Genomic DNA, 21,206 nt, shown 5'->3' with positions numbered 1-21,206 from the left:
TTATTCTTAACAATTATGAACATTTATTAAGCACCAAGAGTATACTGCAATGGTTGCTATGTAAAAACATAATTAACAACATAGTGTCATTGCCATCAAGCTTACAATCTAAAACAAAATACAAGAATGCTACAAGCCTACCTCAAAACTTCCTTAACTTAGAAATGGTTATTTTGGGGGCGCCTGGGTGGCTCAGTGGGTTAAGCCGCTGCCTTCGGCTCAGGTCATGATCTCAGCGTCCTGGGATCGAGTCCCGCATCGGGCTCTCTGCTCAGCAGGAAGCCTGCTTCCTCCTCCTCTCTCTCTCTGCCTGTCTCTCTGCCTACTTGTGATCTCTCTCTGTCAAATAAATAAATAAAATCTTTAAAAAAAAAAAAAAGAAATGGTTATTTTGGCAAGTAAATCAGGCAAAATGGCCTATCACTTTAGGTATAATGTTAATAAGGCTTTGAACATGATCCAAAGAATGTTTTGCTTGTACCTACCAGACATTTCCTCAATTATATTAGGCTTGGTAAGAAAAAGAACAAGTAGAAATTGGGTAAGAACAATAAATTATTTCAAATTGCCTTCTAGGACTTACACTGAGAAAGGCTTACTAGCCTGAGTTTTTCCACTGCCAGGGAAAACCCCATGAACAATATTATGAACTCAACCAAGCCTGTCTTCTATTCCACTTGCAACTTTTCAACTTCTTCCTTTCCCACAGGTAAAGGCTCCAGTGATGCCCCTATCAGGGAAGAAATCTAAACAAAATATCCTAAAGTTGTAGAGGGTTACCAAATCAAACTTTTAGGAAATATGAATTCCTATTTTAAAAGAGGAGTGAGCAGGGACAGCACTGGGACATCTGGCTGCAGGCGAGGCCCGGCTACGAAGGCTGTGTAAAGAAAAGCAGCTGAGCTCAGTTTATGCATCTTTGAAGTGATTTAAGAATATGGGTAAATGGTTGCTTTTCTGTCCCTTGTTTCTGGTGTAGGGGGATTTGACAATTTAGGATCAAGATCCCAAATTACAAAGCCTGTATTATTTTGCCTATGTCCATAGGATAATATTTAATAAACACTTCCAAAGTTCTCCTTGCTGGTCATGTATTAGCTGACAAAAGCACTCTGAAGGGATTTTGATTCTTATTGTCAAATGCAAAGACTCTTTTAAATGTCTGAGTACATACAGACTTTAACTACATATTGATTTTTTCAATCACTGATAATTCTTTGAACTCTAAAAGAACACTAAAAAGTAACTGGTTATAAGTTACCTGAAAACTGAAATAGAATTTGCTCTGTAAAGTGCATGCACAAACTTTAAAAAAAAATACATGCATACAAATATTTTAATGGCAGAGTGGTAGCATCCTGAGTTTTTTGTTTTGTTTTGTTTTTAATGGCAAAACAACATTTCAGCAATTTTTTTTTAAACAATAATTTCCTCCTTAAAAGGACATCTTGGGAACTTTCTTTTAAATGGTAACACAGCAGCAGCAACATTTAAAAAATGTTCACAAAATGTGCTTTGCATACAAGTTTATCGAGAAAGAATGGTCCAGAAATTTCAGGATAAACTTTCTAAGAACACTTTCTATAAAGTAGAATAATCCACTACTTTTGACCTACAATTGACATTTAAACACCCTCTTTCCAATTTAAAAGTGTCATTTTTACCTCCTTCTTATAGTAAATAAAATCCAATCACAACATTTGAAATGAAAAACAAACACCTACCAATATCACCCTTTTAGCAAGATGAGAAAAACTAATTTCAACGTGTTTCCCCCCAAAAAGGAGAGAAAAATAGAAAATCATGTATCACCATAGCTGTGGCAGAGGAATCTAGGTTTACAAATCTCAGTCAATGCACTTATTTTTGGTATTGCATGAAACAGCTAGAATTCCTGAAGAATGTATTTTCTAAGGCAAGTTTGATTATGTATAAAGCATAAACATTAGCATGGTTATAAAGGCAGTAAGACCAATACATATACATTCACTTGTTTTAAGTCATACATTCCAAGCTACATAAAATTTAATTTCGGGTCCTATTCTAAGACTACATCTTTGACCTTAAGCTTAGAAGCAGAATTGTTGTAATATGTTAAAAAATACTTCATTTTTTCCAATATTGTAAAGTATACTGAATTTTCAAATACCTAGTATAAATTTTTTTGCACAAAATTTAAAAAGGCATACTATTAGTAAGCTAAAACTACTGGGTTAAGTAATTGTACTAAGGAAGAAGTTCACAAGGAGAACAAAATACAAAACTAAGCATAATTATTGCATTTAACAAAAAAATGAAATCAAGTAGTTCTAAATGTACTTGTTTTTTTGTCTTAGTAATATGTATATTTCATTTTATAGCTACTAGCTATTAGTCTGATAAACATACTCAGGTTCTTTAAGATTTGTTTTTCTTGGCTGGTTATTTTTCTTCCTTCTATCCTCCCCAACAGCAGTTGGAATTATTTTTCTTTCAAATACAAAGTAAATTTTTATCTGAGTCATGTGAAAGCTGATTCCTCACTTTCATTTTTAAAAGTTAAATTAATTTTTTTGGACCTTAATTAAAATCTAACATCTAAACCTTGTGTGTTTTTTTGCGGTTAAGTACAATCTACATTTTGACAAATTGATAAGGGTTATTAACAAAAGCAAATCTTGATTTCATGTGTGTTTTAAATTGATTACACAAGCTTTTTTTCTTTTTTAATAAGAAGGAGACGAAGAAAACCATTTGTACAGGCCCTCTTCACTCTCAACAATTTTAAGATACAGCTTTAAATAGTGTGGATCAAGTCAAGTAATGTTGATAATCTCTTTTCTTTGCATAGAAGAGAATACACAAATAAAGGAAGTTATTTCCTTCCTAAGGTCTCAGCTAGTTTCTTAAGTCTTTTCTTCAGCTCCAATGGAAATTTCTCATAGCACTTCTTACAGACTGGCTTCATGTCAAACTCCACAAATTTATTCCTAAAGACAGTAACAATAATAAAAGAAATTAGGAGAAATGTATTTGACACAGATATATAAATAATGTGAGGTAGTTTTACTGAAGTAAATGAAGACACTATATGATGACATTGAAATTCACAGCAAAAAACTGTTATTTCTAATCTCAACTTCTGTCATTGTGGTAGATGTAAAAAATTGTCCTTATAAATATATCTTATACATCTATCTGGGTAATACAGAATGTACATTACATTTTAGTCTGTGCTACAAATACAGGAAATCTAATGTCAATGTAATTTAGGTAAGTAAAGTCAACCACACATTAAAGTACCATGAAAACACTTTAAAGAACAGTTTTTTAAAGCCCAGAGTTGTATTTCTTTTTTTTTTTTTCCAGAGTTGTATTTCTGATTTGAATGACCTTCTCTTTGTTGAAAGCAAATTAATCTTTATTAATATTTTAAATTAGGTAGTTATGAGGTTTCATCTTTCCTTATATAAAGTGGTTTGATTTCTATCTCCAACAATGACAAAAAATCATTTTCAAAGAAAACTTAAGTTGTAATGGGTTATTTTGGTTAGCTGCCTGACAGAAAGGTTGGCAGGGGAGATATGAGAAAGTTTTAAACACCCTTAAGAAACAGAAATAAGGGTGCCTGGGTGGCTCAGTGGGTTAAGCCGCTGCCTTCGGCTCAGGTCATCATCTCAGGGTCCTGGGATCGAGTCCCACATCGGGCTCTCTGCTCAGCAGGGAGCCTGCTTCCTCCTCTCTCTCTCTGCCTGCCTCTCTGCCTACTTGTAATCTCTCTCTGTCAAATAAATAAATAAATCTTAAAAAAAAAAAAGAAAAAAAAAAAGAAACAGAATTAAAACTGGTTGCCTGTGGTTCTATTTTGTGAATGGTCAGCTGTATGGAGAACTCAACTCTTTTTCTAAACCTAGAGCAATTCACATTATCAATCTATTTGTGAAACAATTCTGGAGAAGTCAGGTTTTTAGATAGCTTTCTAACTGTCTGTTACGCATTTCCAATTGGTAATTACAAATAGCTTCGTACTGATGGAATCTAGGGTGTTAAACTGTGAACTGAGGAGATACACAACCTTGTAACTTGTACATTTTCCTAACTTATTTTCAGGTGGCATTTCTGGAACAAGGCTAGTGGCACATTGTTACCTATGGCAAATGATTAAATCAGATGATACAATTTTAAAGAACAAAGTTAATACCAAAGTTAATTCCTAATCATATAGTTAATAAAATGAAACTTTTATTCTCAAGCATTACATGTCAGTTATTCCCTGTTTTTCACAGAGATCTTAATGCTGACAGAAATTCAAATGATGTTATTTTTCCACTGACAGTTTGATTTAAATGGTACTCCTGAGTTACAATTTTCTCCCAAAGACTGCTAGCATGAAAGCTACTAAAACTGCCATTTTTTGGATGAAGGAAATATTATCACTGCTTCCAGAGATACTGTTAAGCAAACTTCAATGGTTTTAGTTTTGTATTTGAATTTTAATTCCTCTTTATGAAAGGAAACATGAAAACTGGAATAATAAAAAACTTTTGGAGCTCAGAACACAATGGTAAGCATGAAGAAACAATGGGACAATCATGCCAGTAATTCAAAAGAAATTTCAAAGATTGAAATATTTCCCATAAAGATCAGGAATAAAGTAGGGCTTGAAAACATCAAGATAATGAATTCATAAACAGCAGCAATGAGCACTCCATGAAAGTGCATACAGACACCAAAGACAGTAGATCTCTTTTTATAGAGTAGAGGGTCTTTGCTTAGATACAAAACATGCAGAAAGGATTTAATACAGAGCTTAGAACACGTGACACTCGGAATTCATCAAATAAATCATTTTAGGCAAAGAAACCAAAACCAGGATTTTAGAAGACTGTAGTCAGCAGAGAAAAATACTTAAAAAAATTTTCTCAGTATCTACTAAATAGAGATTGGAATTCCTCCCTTTGTATCCATTTTTGGAAAAAATAAATCTATACCACATTGTGATATGAACAAAGAGATGAGGGATGAGGGAGTCAGCAGATTAAAGGAAATAAGTGAAGTACAAGCTGGTTTTAGGTGAGGATTTTAGTAATGTTAAGTTTTAATAATTTTAATAATTAGGCAAAAGAACCGGCTCTACACGGGTCAAGTACTTGTATTTCAAGCTCTGACAAATATATGCCAAAAGAAACAAAAAAGTGAAAGACCAAAATAGAATAAAACATATTCTAAAGGACTAACCAAAGAAGAAAGCAGTGAAAATGATGACAGAAGGGACAGAAAAGTTTACAAACAGACTGGCTTTTTCTTTTTCTGCTTGTCCTTATCCTTTGCTTCTCTCTCCCGTTTGGCAAGCCGCCTCTTAAATTCTTCTGGCATTTTTTCATAACAGTGTTTGCAGACTGGTTTTAGATCAATTTCAACAAACTTATCCCTTTGAACAGGACAAAGAAGGAATAGAAGAAAGAACATAAAACAATTAAAGGAAGAACCTTTACTTTTGGAAGGGACACAAAGAATAAGGAATCAATTCTTTTTTAAAACTCCATATTTTATAGAAAGTTACCCCATTGTTTTCAGTCTTAGGATTCACACTGGACTAAACTGTAGACTTACTTCAGTGTTAATTTAGTGTTGCAGGTAGAACAGGCAAAACAGTTCACACACCAGGCCTTATTAAGAGCAGAGACCACTAGAGAAAGAAGAAAGAGATCGGGTCACACACATTGGTATAGAAAGTGGAGCTGACATTTTCAACTCTGACAGAGCTAAGGTGGCTTCCATAACAGTTGGAAGAGGTTTTCAAGAGGTTTTATTGCAAAAGTATCACATGACTAAAAATCTCAGTGCCATTAATGTTTACCAAACCAACCAAATTTAATTAATTAATTAATTAAAAGCTATTTTTTCACATTACTAGAAAAACTGAGCCCTTATGTCTTCCAGGACTATAGACTGGTTCATGTTAGGGAAGATTAACAGTGGCTTTTTCAATCTTTATTTATAGTTAAAATTTTTCTTCTTTGAGTATCCTGTGAGACATATGAACAGTATGTACCATGTCTTCCCACTAAAGCTTGTCCTCTCACTCCTGTGGATGCTGGGGTGTACATTTAACATGTACTATATCACTCAGATGCGCTTTTCTGGCACAGGGCCTGCCTATGAGCACATTTGCTGCTACCTTTCCGTGCCTACTGCCACTGGCCCAACAAAGAAATAGGGACTAGATAAGTAATTTTTAAAAATCCAGACATTAACTTATTTGCCTATAGAAACTGACAAAAAGAAGCATGCTTCCCTTCCCTTCCCAGCTTCTCTAACCTGACAAATACCTCACATAGGAGGGAGTTAAGTTTTACTTTCTATTGCGCTGAAGACTGCTCCTCTGAGCTACTCCTTCTGCAAACTGCATCATGGGCAGTGTATTGCAAAGTATTTCCCGAGTTGGGTTCTCTGACGAGAACCACAAAGTATGCTGAAAACAGGAATGTTTAAACTTTGCCAGGAAGTTTCTAGCGGAATTGTGCTAGTGACTATTAGCAAACACAGCTGCTTCCTTTCAGTCCCAGTTAATCAGCCCTGCCTAATTACTGCAATACAAGGCTGGTAAGCCGAGAAATGTCTACAGAAAACTGCCAGGTTTTAGCATCTTCAGGGTTAAATTGTCTCTCGCTGACTACCATGGCAGATTGAGTTGTTCCTAATAAATACTGCTCTACAGCTTCCAAGTTACGTAATTCCAGGGGATGGAAATAGAAACAGATCTCAAGGTTGGCTGTGAATGTCCCTGCAATATCTACCATAACAACCCTGTGGCAATGCCCTAAAGTATTATTATAAAGGAGTAACAAATCCATCTCTTAGGATATTAGCATTTCTGCTATGGATTACTTGCAAAATATGCTAAAGGAAAAAAAAGTAACTGATAATGATCATATTCCAAGCAATATAAGTCATTGAACTCTTTCAATTTTCATATTACCTAAGTGTTCTTGTGTTAAAATGATGGCATATAAAATTCCTACAGATACCTACCATCACCTTCTATAACACGGTTGCAATGGAAACAAACATCACCAAATAGCTGAAAGTGAAAAAAAAAAGTGGTAAAAATTCAAGATGTTAGAACTAAGTTTTAGAACACCAAATATTTAATATAATTTCAGTTCTTTCTACCACTTAAAACAGACAGCTGACTACCTAGATCCAGAATTTACCATTCATTACTAGCAAAAATTAGTAAAGTACATGGACTATTTTTTCTTTTTACAATGAAAATAAATTAATTCACTTTTCATTATTATCAAAAGCAAAAAAAGGCTTTAGAAATGTTCCAGATTATGGGGCACCTGGGTGATTTAAAGCCTCCGCCTTCGGCTTAGGTCATGATCTCAGGGTCCTGGGGTCAAGCCCTGCATCAGGTCTCTGCTCAGCGGGGAGCCTGCTTCCTTCCCTCTCTCTCTGCCTACCTGTGATCTCTGTCTCTCAAATAAATAAATAAAATCTTAAAAAAAAAAAAAAAAAAAGAAATGTTCCAGATTTAAGGAGGCTAAAGGAAAATGACAACCCTAGATAGGGTCTAATACTGGAGTGGAAAAAAATGATACAAGGATATTACTAGTACAAGTGACAAAATTGGAATACACACACTAAAGTATTAAAGTATTATATCAATACTGATTAACTATGATTATGCAAAAGAACTCCATAATCTTGGGAAATATAAATTGAAGTACTTAGGGGCAAAGGACCATGATGAACTAATGTATCATCAAATGCTTCAGAAAAAATAGTGCATATATACAAATACACACATTTGCATATAAAGATATGGAAATTTATTAAGTGTATGCTTTCACAGAAAGAAACACATGTAAATGATGAAAAGGTACATATATTTTTTCAAACTCTTTTTTTAAAATTTCAAAACCTTTTAAAAAAATTTTTATTTCAGAACCTTTCTGTGAGCCTGAAATTATTTCCCAAATAAGTTAAAAAGAAATCTCTATAGTCCAATGTACATTTCCCAAGAGATTTCCTCGTAGCTAAAATATTAAGCTCAAATTCATCTAAGTATCTGTAGTATCCAATGAGGACAATAAATACCTGGTTATAGTGGGTTTCACAATACGCCAGGCCCTTCCTTTCATAATGGCGATGTCCAAGAAATGGCTTTTCACACTTGGCACAGACAAAATGCTGAAAAAAATTGCTAGAGGTCATTTTTGAATTGGGATATTTTATTTATTTAATGAAGTAAAACTCCCCAAATTAAACTAGATACATGAAGTTTGAGGTAGCTATTTCATTTGGCCAGGGCTAACCCTGTGACACTTTCCGTCTTACTTAATTCAGGTGTCTTGAGGTTCTGAAAGGTTACCTTATGACACAGCCTATTTAAACAACACAGAATGAGAATAGAGGTCAACATGTGAGTAGCATTTTTAGGGAGGGGCTGCTGCTGCATATGGACCATTACACTTCCAGCTTCAAGAAGGATTTAAGAACAAAAGAGCATATCCTGTATCATTACCAAGAGATCACAAAAACAGTGTATATTCTATATTCTTAATTTTCTACAGAGTCATTTGTCTTGAAAATGTCTATATTTAATCTTTAGAATCTCCTTCTCCCAGCACATCTGAATGAAAAGTACTGGTTACCCTTCACAACTGACTCACCTCCACATGCCACTGCTTGCCCATGGCATTCACCACGCGCCCTTCGATGGGCCGCCGACAAGCTCCACAGATGGGGACCCCCATCTTATCATGGCATGGCAGGCAGTACAGCTCCCCTTTCAGCTCGCGGGCATCAGCAGTCAGCTCCTTCCTGTCCACAAGAAAGACATGGCACTGAACACTACTGCCGAGAGAGAACAATCAGGCAACCAATGTGGCTAACACACTTTTCAGCAGGTTTTTGGAGATTTCACTGTAACAATCCCTGTAACCCTTTTTCCCCTCTTACTGTTGCTCACAGTATTCTAAATTAATAGACTTGAAGGAGTTTCAGATTCCTATCAAAACATCAATATAATACCATAATGATAAAATATACAAATAAGTTAGATCACACTGATCATATTTACCATGTCTTTTTCTATTATCACATTACAATCCCTTTGTCTTCCTTAAAAAGCTAGAAGAGATTCATCACAATGCCTAGGACAGTGATGTTATCTTTCCAAAATAACTGAGGTCTAAATTTAAAGACTAGTTCCATTTACTAATTGTCACAAGCTATTAAGAGTTATAGGCTAAAAAAAAAAAAAAAAAAAAAAAAAAAAAAAAAAGAGTTATAGGCTAATAGAAAATAAACAGATGAAATGCCCAGAACTTTCCTCCCCCAAATGCTTTAGTTCAGTATTATTTCCAGTCTCCTGCATCAATAAATATTTAGCCAGAGGTGGCCCCAATTAGCCAAATGGACTTGTTTACATTTCATCTGTTTTAAGTAAATCTTCAGAAGTGCTAATGACAAATAAACAGAGAAAAATTCCACAAAGTGAAACAGGCAAGAAAATGAGATAAGATACAAACTGATAATCACAAAAAAAGATGAGGTGGCTGTACTTACAGCACAAAGCTGTTTTATTGATCCTTAGCTTCTCTCATCTCTCCCACCCCACAATAATTTAGCATGCACATTCATATTGATTAAAGTACCTTTTTCCATTAAATTTTTTTTTAAAGATTTTATTTATTTATTTGAGAGACAGAGATCACAAGTAGGCAGAGAGGCAGGCAGAGAGAGGGGGGGCAGGCTCCCTGCTGAGCAGAGAGCCTGATGCGGGGCTCAATCCCAGGACCCTGGGATCATGACCTGAGCCAAAGGCAGAGGCTTTAACCCACTGAGCCACCCAGGCGCCCCATCCATTAAATTTTTATATAGCAAATTTAGAAAACCACAGTCTAATTATCTATCATGAGTTTCTAAAAAAAAAATTCCCTTTAGAAGTAAATAAAGCAAAATTAAATAAATATAGTTCAAGATATTTTAAGATAACACCCTAACTATTACAACTGTAAAAGTTTAGTATGTACAAACAGAAGACTTTTTAAAGGTTTTTTTTTTCCTTTTTTCTTTTGATCCTGTATTGAAAAATCAGTGATCAAAAACACTTTTGGGTGGGGTCAAATAAATAAATAAATAAAATCTTAAAAAAAAAAAAACACTTTTGGGGACAACTGAGGACATTTTACTATTGACTGAATATTTAGAGGTATGTGTAAATGTACGTATGTACACACATATACACAAATGGGGTGAGTGTGCGCTGTACACACTCAAAAGTGGCAAAAAGTCAAGTGATGAAATTCTATGATGGGTATTTTTTTTATTATTTTCTTGACTTCTTACAGGGTTTTTTTTTTTTTTAAGATTTTATTTATTTATTTGACAGACAGAGATCACAGGTAGGCAGAGAGGCAGGCAGACAGAGAGAAGAAAGCAGGCTCCCTGCTGAGCAGAGAGCCTGATGTGGGGCTCGATCCCAGGACCCTGGGATCATGACCTGAGCCGAAGGCAGAGGCTTTAACCCACTGAGCCACTCAGGCACCCCGACTTCTTACACGTTTTAAATTTTCTAGGTTACATGTTGGAGAATAGCAATCTGGTATGCTGGAGTGACAGAAATACAGAAAAACGCGATCTTTTATTTCCACCATCTGTGCAGTCAAAAGGCAGGGGATGGCAATACCCGCAGTTGGCACAGTTGAAATGGTCTGGATGATACGGGTCATTCTTGAATATCAGCGGCTGCTCATCGATAATGGCATGGCACTTCTGGCAGATGTATTTTCCGAGGCCTCTGGCTTTCTCACGATTATGACAGGGACGACACAGATGTCTAAATAGAGCCGAAAACTTTTTTAGAAACTTCAATTGAAAATCTGAGGTTCTTTCTAATAATTAGAAATATGCTCCTCATATCTCTGAAAAGAAGTTAAAGAAATCATTTTTTAAAAAATCACTCCTGGCTTGAAAAAGCAGAATCAAGCCACTACTTTTTACATGAAAACTAATTTATTCCAACCCAGGGAACCCAACTGATCTTTAAGAAACTCCGGCTGAAGTACTGATTCCCCTTTTTTTGGCCCAGGGCCACATGCAGTCTAAGATCCTCTTCTAACAGATACCAGATGAACCAATACATTGCAGTGCTTCAGCTCAGTGCCCTAAAGAACCGCCTCATCAGGGAAAACAGGCATGACCTTATAGCAGTTCCTTCTCCACCCACACCTGACAAGGATGGAACACTCCTACCTCCCAGCATTCTTGACAAAGCCAATATCTGCCAGAACTTCCTCGCAGAGGTCACAGCGGAAGCACTCAGGATGCCAGCTGTTATTCATGGCTTTGATCACTCGGCCAATGATGAATTCACCTATGGGAAAGTAACACACAAAGGATGTCCAGTTTGCATCCTATTGCGGAAAGTAGTAAGGCAAAAGACACCAAGAAAGAAATGTTTAAATCGCTCTCTATGACTAGGGACTTTCTATACATGTGTTGACCACAGTAAGCACTGCATGAGGAAGAAACTCTTTTTTCATCTGAGTCCTTGGTTTTGATTCTGTCATATTTTCAGGTTGTCTTATCACATCTCTGATAGTGGTTTTCCTTTTCCCAATGACATACTGGGCTCTCCTGAAGGCCTTTTGTTTATTTCTGGTCATCGCTGACATAGAAAACCTAAATCCACAGCACATTTTCTTGAAACCTATATTCAATTTCTTCTTTCACTAAACTTTAGAACATTCTACTCAGTTTTTCCAATCTCTGGAGACCTTCCAGTAGAAGCATTAGCAACCAGTGAGGTGGTTAAAACGCAAGCAAAGCACCAATGTCTTCCCTGTCTCTCTCCTGGCAACCCCCAAAGTGAGCAGGTAAAGGATGAATTAACAGGGAACAAGAACATCCAAAAGATCATCTGATAAAAGTCTCAATTGGTCCTCAAATAACTTTACAGTGGATCTCCTTAAAAATCATTTCTCTCTGGGTTTTGATACTCTTCCAGCTTATTATGTCAATAAGGGAAAGGACTAATAAGTTACCTGGATGCTATTTTTATTGAGCACCAAACACCATTTTCACCATAATTTTGAGACTCACTTTTTACTTTGCCATTCAGCAGTAAGACTTACCGCACTGATGACAGCAAGGAGCAAAGAGCATCTGAAAGTCATGTTCACAGTACTTCCTTCCTTCAAACTGAAATAGAAAGTACCATCAACTTGTACAGACGAAACAATCACAGGATGAATATAATTATTCCATGGAGACATATAGGAAAGATGTCTTTGAGCTAAGAGCTCTGCCCTAAGAATTAATAATTCTACGGAGATTTTTAAAAGCAGAAGTAGTTTTTTACCCTCCCTAAAGATCCAAACAACTGAGGTGAGACCTGGTACAATGGCTCCAGAGTACAATGCTAAGTCTTCTCTGGCTTGCAGACTCATCTTAAAGAGTCTAATGAGAGCTGCAGATCCCTCTCTCCAGAACACAGGCATATACACACAAACCCTGTCCCACTTTTTTTCAGGGTTGATACCTGAAATGTTGTACCATAAGCTTTAATATTTCCAAAGAGTAGATACTCTAGTATATTTCAGATTGACACATTTCAAAATGAGGCCAAAACTCATTTAAAAAAAAAATTCTATTTTAACAGTTGGAAAAATTTGTATCCTCCACTTTTCTCCTTGAACTATTTCCATTTCATCCCCTAAAGTTTCATTCTGGTGTGGTATTTTTTTCCTAAACTCTGTACTAAGGTCTTTGACATCCCCCTACCATACTTCTCAGCAACTAAAATGTGTATTATGAAACTTTAAAATTTGTTTTATTTTCTGAACCTATAAGGCTCTAAAACATTCTTTTTCTTCTGAATTATCATTACAGTGATTACTAATACATAAATGGTCCAAACGTGAGTATGTCAAAATGTTAAATTTTACTTTCCACTATTTGTTTACTTGAAAAGCCTATCTTAATGAGATGAGCAGGGCTCCTCTTCCCCTTACAATTATTGCATGTATCCAAGGATAAATATGATTTACATTGGAAGAGTCAGGGTTCAACACTAATTTCTGTTTTGGGGGCTGCTTTTACCCTCTTCACATAAGTCATGAGAATTATGTCTACCTTTGAATCTTTGAGCTCCTTGCAAGTTATATATTAAATGTATAACATGCTGTTTGACTATCAAAATCCATTTTTATTTATTTTTAAAGATTTATTTATTTGTCAGGGGTCGAGGGGGGGGATAGCACAAGCAGCAGGAGTGGTAGGCAGAGGGAGAAGCAGGATCTGTAAGGAAGTAGCCTGACTCAGGACGGATCCCAGCACCCTGGGATCATGACCTGAGCCAAAGGTAGACGCTTAGTAACTGAGCCACCCAAGCATACCTCAACATCCATTTTTTTTTTTTTTAAGATTTTATTTATTTGACAGAGAGAGAGAGATCATAAGAAGGAAGAGAGAGTGGGAAGCAGGCTCCCTGCTGAGCAGAGACCCGGATTGGGGCTTGATCCCAGGACTCGGAGACCATGACCTGAGCCGAAGGCAGAGGCTTAACCCACTGAGCCACCCAGGTGCCACTCAACATCCATTTTTAATGATATATTAGTAGTCAACTCAATTTGCTCAATCGTAGAAATCAGCTGCAGCTTTGCTCAATTTATTGAACATTATCGACTAAGCCTTAATTGGCAGACCAGTCAAAGCAGATTTATTCTGTGCCAGAAAAAGGCTTACTTCATTTTGAAATTCAAATGAGTTGTAATATATTTAATGAATCTGTTTTTAAAAGCTGCAGATGATAATACATTGATATGCTACATTAACCCAGTCTTATCATAATGCACTGTACAGCCCCAAGCATTAGTTATTTATGAAGTAGATATGTTCCCTTATTGGATATATACTACGTGTATATATGAAATCTGAGTTTAGATTCTAGCAGTAATTAAAAAAATTAAATATAAACATTCAGAACCAACTCCACTGATTTAGTTGGACATGCTAAACTGTTTACCACCCACCCAAGTCTTAGTCAGTGGTGAAAGACCAGGCTCAGAAATGTGTGTGTCAACTGGTCACTAACATTTAAAAGACTGATTACGGATAACAATGAATCATTAATGAATAGTTGAACACTACATCAAAACTCATGATGTATATATGCCAGCTAACTGAGCATAATAAAAAAACGCATCACAACATCTTCAGAAGGAAAGGATAATGTTTTGTGCATTATTTGTATGTGTGTGTGTGCGTGTGTGCACACGCGCACATGCATAACAGTTTTATTATAGTTTTTAAAATTAGTACTTTTTAATGGAAACAACTTGACCAAAAAAAATCTGTCACAGAATTTAGTGATCCATTAAAACAAAGTTTAATTAAAAAAGAAAAACTACCCCTGGGAATAAAAATACATTATATGTTTATAAAAAAAATAAAAAAATTAAAACCTCTAAACTTTTAGTTTGTATTTAATGAAAGAGAAAGATGTATATTGTTTAAAACAAAAACAAAATGAGTCCAGCCGTTAGCATATATACTATATTTGCTAGCAGAAGATAGAAAAAATTAGGATTGGTTGTAATTTGAAATTTTTTAAAGATCTATTTACTTACTTAGAGAGAGAGTGCATGCAGGGGAGGGTCCAAGGGAAAGGAAGAGAATTCTAAGCAGACTCCCCACTGAGCATGGAGCCTGAAACAAAATGGGGCTCAAACCCACAACTCTGAGATCACGACCTGAGTGGAAAAAGAGTCGGGTGCTTAACCGACCAAGACATCCAGGTGCCCCTAGAATAAATTTTTTAAGATATAATTCAAACAGGGGCGCCTGGGTGACTCAGTGGGTTAAGCCTCTGCCTTTGGCTCAGGTCATGGTCTCGGGGTCCTGGGATGGAGCCCCACATTGGGCTCTCTGCTCGGCGGGGAACCCACTTCTCCCTCACTCTGCCTGCCTCTCTGTCTACTTGTGATCTCTCTGTCAAATAAATAAAATATTTTAAAAAAAGATATACTTCAAAAAGGTAGCATAACACCGACTGTGGATCCAAAAGGCCTGAAGTGTAAATTCTGGCTGAACCACTGACTGCCTGTATGACTTTGGTCAAGCTGTTTAACGTCTCAGTCCCTCGTGAGAGTCACAAGCCTCTTCTCTTCTGGCTGCTGTGTTCTGGCTCTTTAACACATACTCATCATGTTCCCAATTTCTTAGCACTGATCTCTTTACTTTGCTCTCACAGGACTCTCCCTTTGAAAGGATGAGTCCTGTGGTATAAATACACAGTGGAATACCATTCAGCTATAAAAAAGAAGGAAATCCTGCTATTTGCAACAACATGGACAGACCTGCAGGGCACTGTGCAAAAGAAATAAGTTAGGCAGAGAAAGACAGATACTGTGTGACCTCGTTTATGTGTGGAATCTAAAAACCCTAAACTCACAGAAATAGAGTTAGTTACTGGGGCCTGGAGGGATGGGGGGAAATGGTGAGATGTTAGTCAAGGGGTACAAACTTCCAGTTATAAAATGAATAAATTCTGGGGATCTAATATATAGTTATAGTTAAAAATACTGTATGGTAGACTTAAGAGTAGATCTTAAATGTTCTCACCACACACACATTCAAAAGATAATTACATGAGGTGCTGATGTGTTGACTGACCTTACTATGGTCATCATTTCATAATATACACATGTATTAAATCATCATGTTGTACACCTTAAACTTACACAATGTTGTCTGTTGATCATGTTTCAACAAAACTGGAGGGAAAGGATGAGTCCTTTTGAAATCAGGGATGAAAAGGGCAAAGTCTTAAAAGGAAGCTGTTATGATTACATTTCCAAATCTGCCACAAATCTCAATATAGAACATCCAACACAGTTCCCTACTATGTGGACTCAAAACTGGTTTAAAATACCATCAGCCTGTAGGAAGTATTAATGCTCCAGACAGTGTTAAAACAGAATGTCTAAGAATCCCAGTTGTTGCCACCTGCAAGGAACAGGGATTGTTCAGTATGAGGGAGGATGAACTCTAACCAAAAATAGCTCTGTTTTGAACTGTTCTAAGTTTTGAGTTCTGTGAACATTCTCTTTGCGTAGGGGGTAAGAGGAGGTAGAAGGAAATTCTGCTGCTTTAAAGAGAGCTCAGAATTAGAAACTGGGCTGACAGTCTCATTTCAAGGCAAGTGCAAATGTTAACGATCTTCACTTGGTGATTTGTACTGGTTCATCATAAATTGCTTTGAAGTGAATGGGTCAGCAGATAAACACCTCCTCTAGTTGGACAGTTTCCTTCCAAACAGACCTCCCTTCTCAGAGTTCAGCCTTCCTGAGTAATCATGACTCTGTATAAAAGGAAATGAGTGAAGAAATCTCTTTGTAAACTCTCTTTCCACTAAATCACTCATCATAAATTGGTCTTTCCTGTTATGCATTCTGTGATAGGGAGAAAAGGACACATTCAGAAATTTCAAACTAAAGAGAAAGAAAGAAACCTGAAGTATTAACAAAGAACCTATCCCCTAAACGTGTACTATGCAAAATGCACACCATGTTCATAGCCTTGGTTCAATGTGACTCGTCATGTTTCTGGAATTATAGCTCTCTTTAACTGTTAGTTCTATTTTACTTTCAAAAGTATCTTCTTAGGGGAATATTAAGATCATCCTTTTACTGAAGATTTTCCAAGATACCACAAACTTAGATTTAGGAACCATTACAGTGGCTATATATAGTTGGTAATGTTTGGGCTTCTGGTTTTAATAGGTATCCCCCCGCAGCCCCAAATGATATTTAAATAGCCTTCTCATGCCGCCAATGACTTGGTCACTTTACAACTATTTCTTCATATGTACTGGAAGATGACAGGAGATCCTAGTAACTCATGAAAACCAGCACTGATGGAAGCAGCTTTCCCTTCAAAGCTAACTACAATACCAAATTCAAAGATCACTAATCATATATCTATACATTTATCTAACCTCTCTAAATTTTCCTGATCTGAAAATGAAGGAAAGTACCATGGAAGCCATCTCCAAATTCTACCCAAATCACTGGAAAAACTATGTTCACTCCTAGGACTAGGGCACAGTGTGGCCTACACAGTCTGCCACACATTGCATCTGTAAGCTTTCCATAAATATTTCCTGCATGACTGAAAAAGCAGTGATGGACATATACAAGAGAGCATTATCTCTCCGAATGATAAAACATCAGTCCTAGGAATCCATTTCAGTTTTGGTGAGACTCAGGGCATCCTTGTGCAGATGAGCAGGTGTGAGATAAAATCCTGATCTGACCACATCCCCACTAGTTAACTGTGGGCAAGGCCTCTGAGCCTCATCATGGCGACATGTAAGTTAGGAATGAAAATACCTAATTTGTAGGGCTCATGTGAGAATCAAAGGTATGAAAAACAACAAGAACAATTTGTAAAACATCTAGTACAGTGCCTGGCTCATAACAGAGGTTTAGTTATTTCGGAAATAAAAATACTAATGTAACTCAAAATTAGCAATTACAGGGCATTCACACATGAAGTACCACATTCCAGGCAAAGTGAAGGACTGTGAAGAAGTAAGACGAACTAGGTGACCTTACCCTCGAGAGACTCACGTGAAACCAGAAACAGCACCTCAACGTTTGGTGGTGCCGGTGGTGGAGAGCAACACCACCATGACTGTTTTAATGTGTTCCCTTTTATTAATACCCTGATCACTACCTTCTAAGACAGACAAAATTAAAAGATAAATCATTGTTAGAATCATTCATATTTAAAAAGTGTTTAAAATTAAAATGCAGAAGTAGGATATCAGTTCTAAGTAGGAAGCAGTTCTAATCACCATACAGATAGGGCCATCTTGCCTTTTGCTAAACGAGGATGACACTTTCATTATGAGTGATGACTACCCAAGAATGGTATACTTATATTTCCTTATGCCAATTTAAGCCAGAAAATAGAGGCTTTCTTAAGGGCCTTTTTAAAGTTAAATCTGTCTGAAAATACTTTCTAATTAAATTCATCATCTAAGAATTAACTCTAAGTGCAGTCAAATTCTTAGAGACAGAAAAAGGGTTTTGTTTTATGAGGGTATCGCCTATATAACTTGGGGAACATGCCCACTTGGAATGGACTTGCTATTATCATAGCGAAGCTCATGACCTATTCAAAGGGATGCTCTCATTCAGTGTAGTGGTTCTCAATAGAGGGTGATTTATGTTGAAAGATTTTCTTTATTTGTCTGAGAGAGAGAGCATTGTGCACAAGCAGGGGGAGGAGCAGGCAGAGGGAGAAGCGGGATCCCCACTAAGGAGCCCAATGTGGGACACTATCCCAGGACCCTGGGATCATGACCTGAGCCAAAGGCAGATCCTTAACCTACGGGTCATCCAGGTGTCCCTCAACTGGGGTGATCTAGCTCCCCAAGGGATATTTGGCAATGTATGGAGATACTTTTGGTCGTCACAAATGGGGATCTAGAGGGCAGAGGGGCAGAAATATTACTGAACAGCCTACAATACACAGGAGAGCCCCCAAAACAAAGAATTACTGAGTTCAAAATGTCAACAGTGCTGGAGCGCCTGGGTGGCTCAGTGGGTTAAAGCCTCTGCCTTCAGCTCACGGTCCCATGATCCTGGGATCAAGCCCCGCATCCGGCTCTCTGCTCATCGAGGAGCCTGCTTCCACGTCTCTCTCTGCCTGCCTCTCTGCCTGTCAAATAAATAAATAAATAAATCTTAAAAAAAAAAAAAAAAAGTCAACAGTGCTGAGAATAAGGAACTCTGGTTTAGTGTGTGCAAACATTACCTATCTGAGCAGTATCCACTGGAAAGTGGTACTAGAGAGTGTACTAATTTACTTGGTACTGTACATGCTACCTTGGTTCAAACTGCCTATGAGACATGTGTGATCATCCCTTGTTAGAGAAAACTGAAATTCAAAAATATTAAATAACTCACACCGAAGTCAGTAGAACTGGGACTCAATCCAAGGCTGTCAGACCCTAAAATCTGTGCTGCTGCTGCTTCTGTATCTACCACCTCTCTTTGGCAGACTAACAGAGAATATAACCTAGAATTCTTTAATTATCTTGTGGGTTTCTTTAAGAACTTAAAAATCATGTTTGAAAGATTGCCTGGCTTCTCTGCCAACATACAATCTAACCTCACTTGAGAATTGGACATCTGAACACAGATGGAGGTAATTCTACTGAATGTGGAACAATGACATTAAAGCCTTGAACTACTGGGTTCCCTTTTGACCATGTACCAATAAAGTGAATCCACCCTCTGTTTCCACTGCACAAATCTGAGAAAAATACTGAGGTCCTGAAACATCCTAATTATGGATACATGTTTCCTAATAAAGAATGAATAAACAACACTACTGGAAAAATCTCATGGAAGTCGGACCAAGTGAGGCTCTTTGGTCACCTCCAATCTGTGACAGTTCCTACCCTGTCTTACATGACCTTGACATCTTTGAAGGGTACCAGTCAGCTGTTTTGAAGAGTGCTCCTCAATATGGGTTTGTCTCATGATTAGATTGAGGTCATAGATTTGGGGGAAGAATACCACAGAGGTAATTAGGTGCTCTATTTCTTGCATCATACTGGGAAGTACATGATCTCAACACAATTTCTTATCACTCAAGTTAACCTTGATCACTTGGTTAAGATAGTACCTGTCAGGTTTTGCTGCTGCAAAGTTACTACTTTACCCATTTCTATATCCTTGTTAGAAGTGAGTCATTAAGTCCAGCCCACATCAAAGTAGAGAATTGTGCTCTTTTTTTCCCTTTTAACCTATGCTCTTGGAGAGCATAGGTCATTTGAATCATTTAAAGTCATTTGAATCATTTAAACAAACTGGGGGGAGGGGAGCTTTTAACTCAATAAGTAGTACTCCAAGTACCAGAAGTGATTATATTAAAAACCACCTAGATACAAGTCACCCAAAATGAGAACATTTTGGTAAGGCCAGTATCCCTAAAATCATCTCTTAACTAAAACCCTTCCACTGTACTTCCCCTGTGGGGGGGGGGGGAGGGGGGATTAAAAGTAACTTCATTTAGTGTTATATGTCTGCAAATTACTTCCAAATAATTTGGCAGAAGATGGGTGTGGTGGGCATATGTGTGAGATGCATAAGGGTAAATGATATTCATTGTACTATTCTTTCAACTTTTCTGTAAGTTTTAACTCAAAAGTAAGTTTATTCAGTGATACCACATTGACCTGAACTAACATCTCAAGTCAGCAGTCCACATATGATACTGAAAATACATCATGGCTCTTAGTCATGGCACTTAGTCAGGGTCTACCCAAAACTGAAATCTCCTCTGTTTCTACTTAAGAATACATTTCTTGGGGTGCCTGGGTGGCTCAGTGGGTTAAAGCCTCTGCCTTCAGCTCAGGTCATGATCCCAGGGATGTGGGATCGAGCCCCACGGGGAGCCTGCTTCCCTTCCTTTCTCTCTGCTTGCCTCTCTGCCTACTTGTGATTTCTGTCAAATAAATAAATAAATAAAATCTTAAAAAAAATACATTTCTTTCATCCACCACTCTCAAAATAAAGCTGGGACAATGTTCGTGAGATGAACAATAAGTAAATGAGTAAAGCGTACCAAGATTTTGAAGTATAGCCTGGAAATGTTTACATTAGAAAATGTTTGCCCTGGTTTCTAGTGGGTATATTAGCATTTTATCTTGCCACCTATACTATCCAAGTACTGTATACACATCATTGTATCTATTAAGCACCTTGTAGTCATCAAATATTGTGTAACAAATGATAGAGATACCGATTAATGAGGAAAGTCTTTACACCAAGGTATTTAAAGGTAGAGGGGAAGAAGATAAGCATATAAATAAACATGTGAAATGCTCTCCATACTAAAGGTATAAACAGGGCACCCAGGTGGCTCAGTGGGTTAAAGCCTCTGCCTTTGGCTCAGGTCATGATCTCAGGGTCCTGGGATCGAGTCAGGGTCCTGCTCAGCAGGAAGCCTGCTTCCTCCTCTCTTTCTGCCTGCCTCTTTGCCTACTTGTGATCTTTCTCTATCAAATAAATAAATAAAATCTTTTAAAAAATTTTAAAAAAGTAAAGGTATAAATAAAGTGCTGTGGTACTAGAGAAGGTAACTGAAATGAGACAGACAGGAGTGGCCTGAAATCATGAGTCACGTGGCCCTGT

General features: G+C 37.1%; 1 protein-coding gene across 7 annotated transcripts in view; it reads right to left on the bottom strand.

Annotated features, from left to right (window-relative positions):
* Nucleotides 1-21,206, bottom strand: part of LIMS1 (LIM zinc finger domain containing 1) — a 143,812-nt gene continuing 122,606 nt past the window's right edge. For 6 of the 7 annotated variants that reach the window (XM_082744255.1, XM_082744257.1, XM_082744256.1 and 3 more), the window contains 8 exons: nt 12,129-12,195; nt 11,248-11,368; nt 10,682-10,831; nt 8,661-8,811; nt 8,086-8,178; nt 7,015-7,063; nt 5,593-5,668; nt 1-2,969 (listed from right to left, as the gene is read on the bottom strand). In XM_082744255.1, coding sequence (XP_082600381.1) covers nt 2,855-2,969; nt 5,593-5,668; nt 7,015-7,063; nt 8,086-8,178; nt 8,661-8,811; nt 10,682-10,831; nt 11,248-11,368; nt 12,129-12,195 — 822 coding nt within the window. In that variant the 3' untranslated portion in view covers nt 1-2,854. Of the gene's footprint in view, nt 2,970-5,592; nt 5,669-7,014; nt 7,064-8,085; nt 8,179-8,660; nt 8,812-9,540; nt 9,833-10,524; nt 10,832-11,247; nt 11,369-12,128; nt 12,196-21,206 lie in introns of those variants that run through there. The other variant, XM_082744258.1, reaches the window with a different exon arrangement.

The sequence above is a fragment of the Mustela nivalis genome (genome assembly GCF_964662115.1).
Source record: "Mustela nivalis genome assembly, chromosome: 8".
NCBI lineage: Eukaryota > Metazoa > Chordata > Mammalia > Carnivora > Mustelidae > Mustela > Mustela nivalis.
This window is presented reverse-complemented; position numbering and strand designations above follow the sequence as displayed.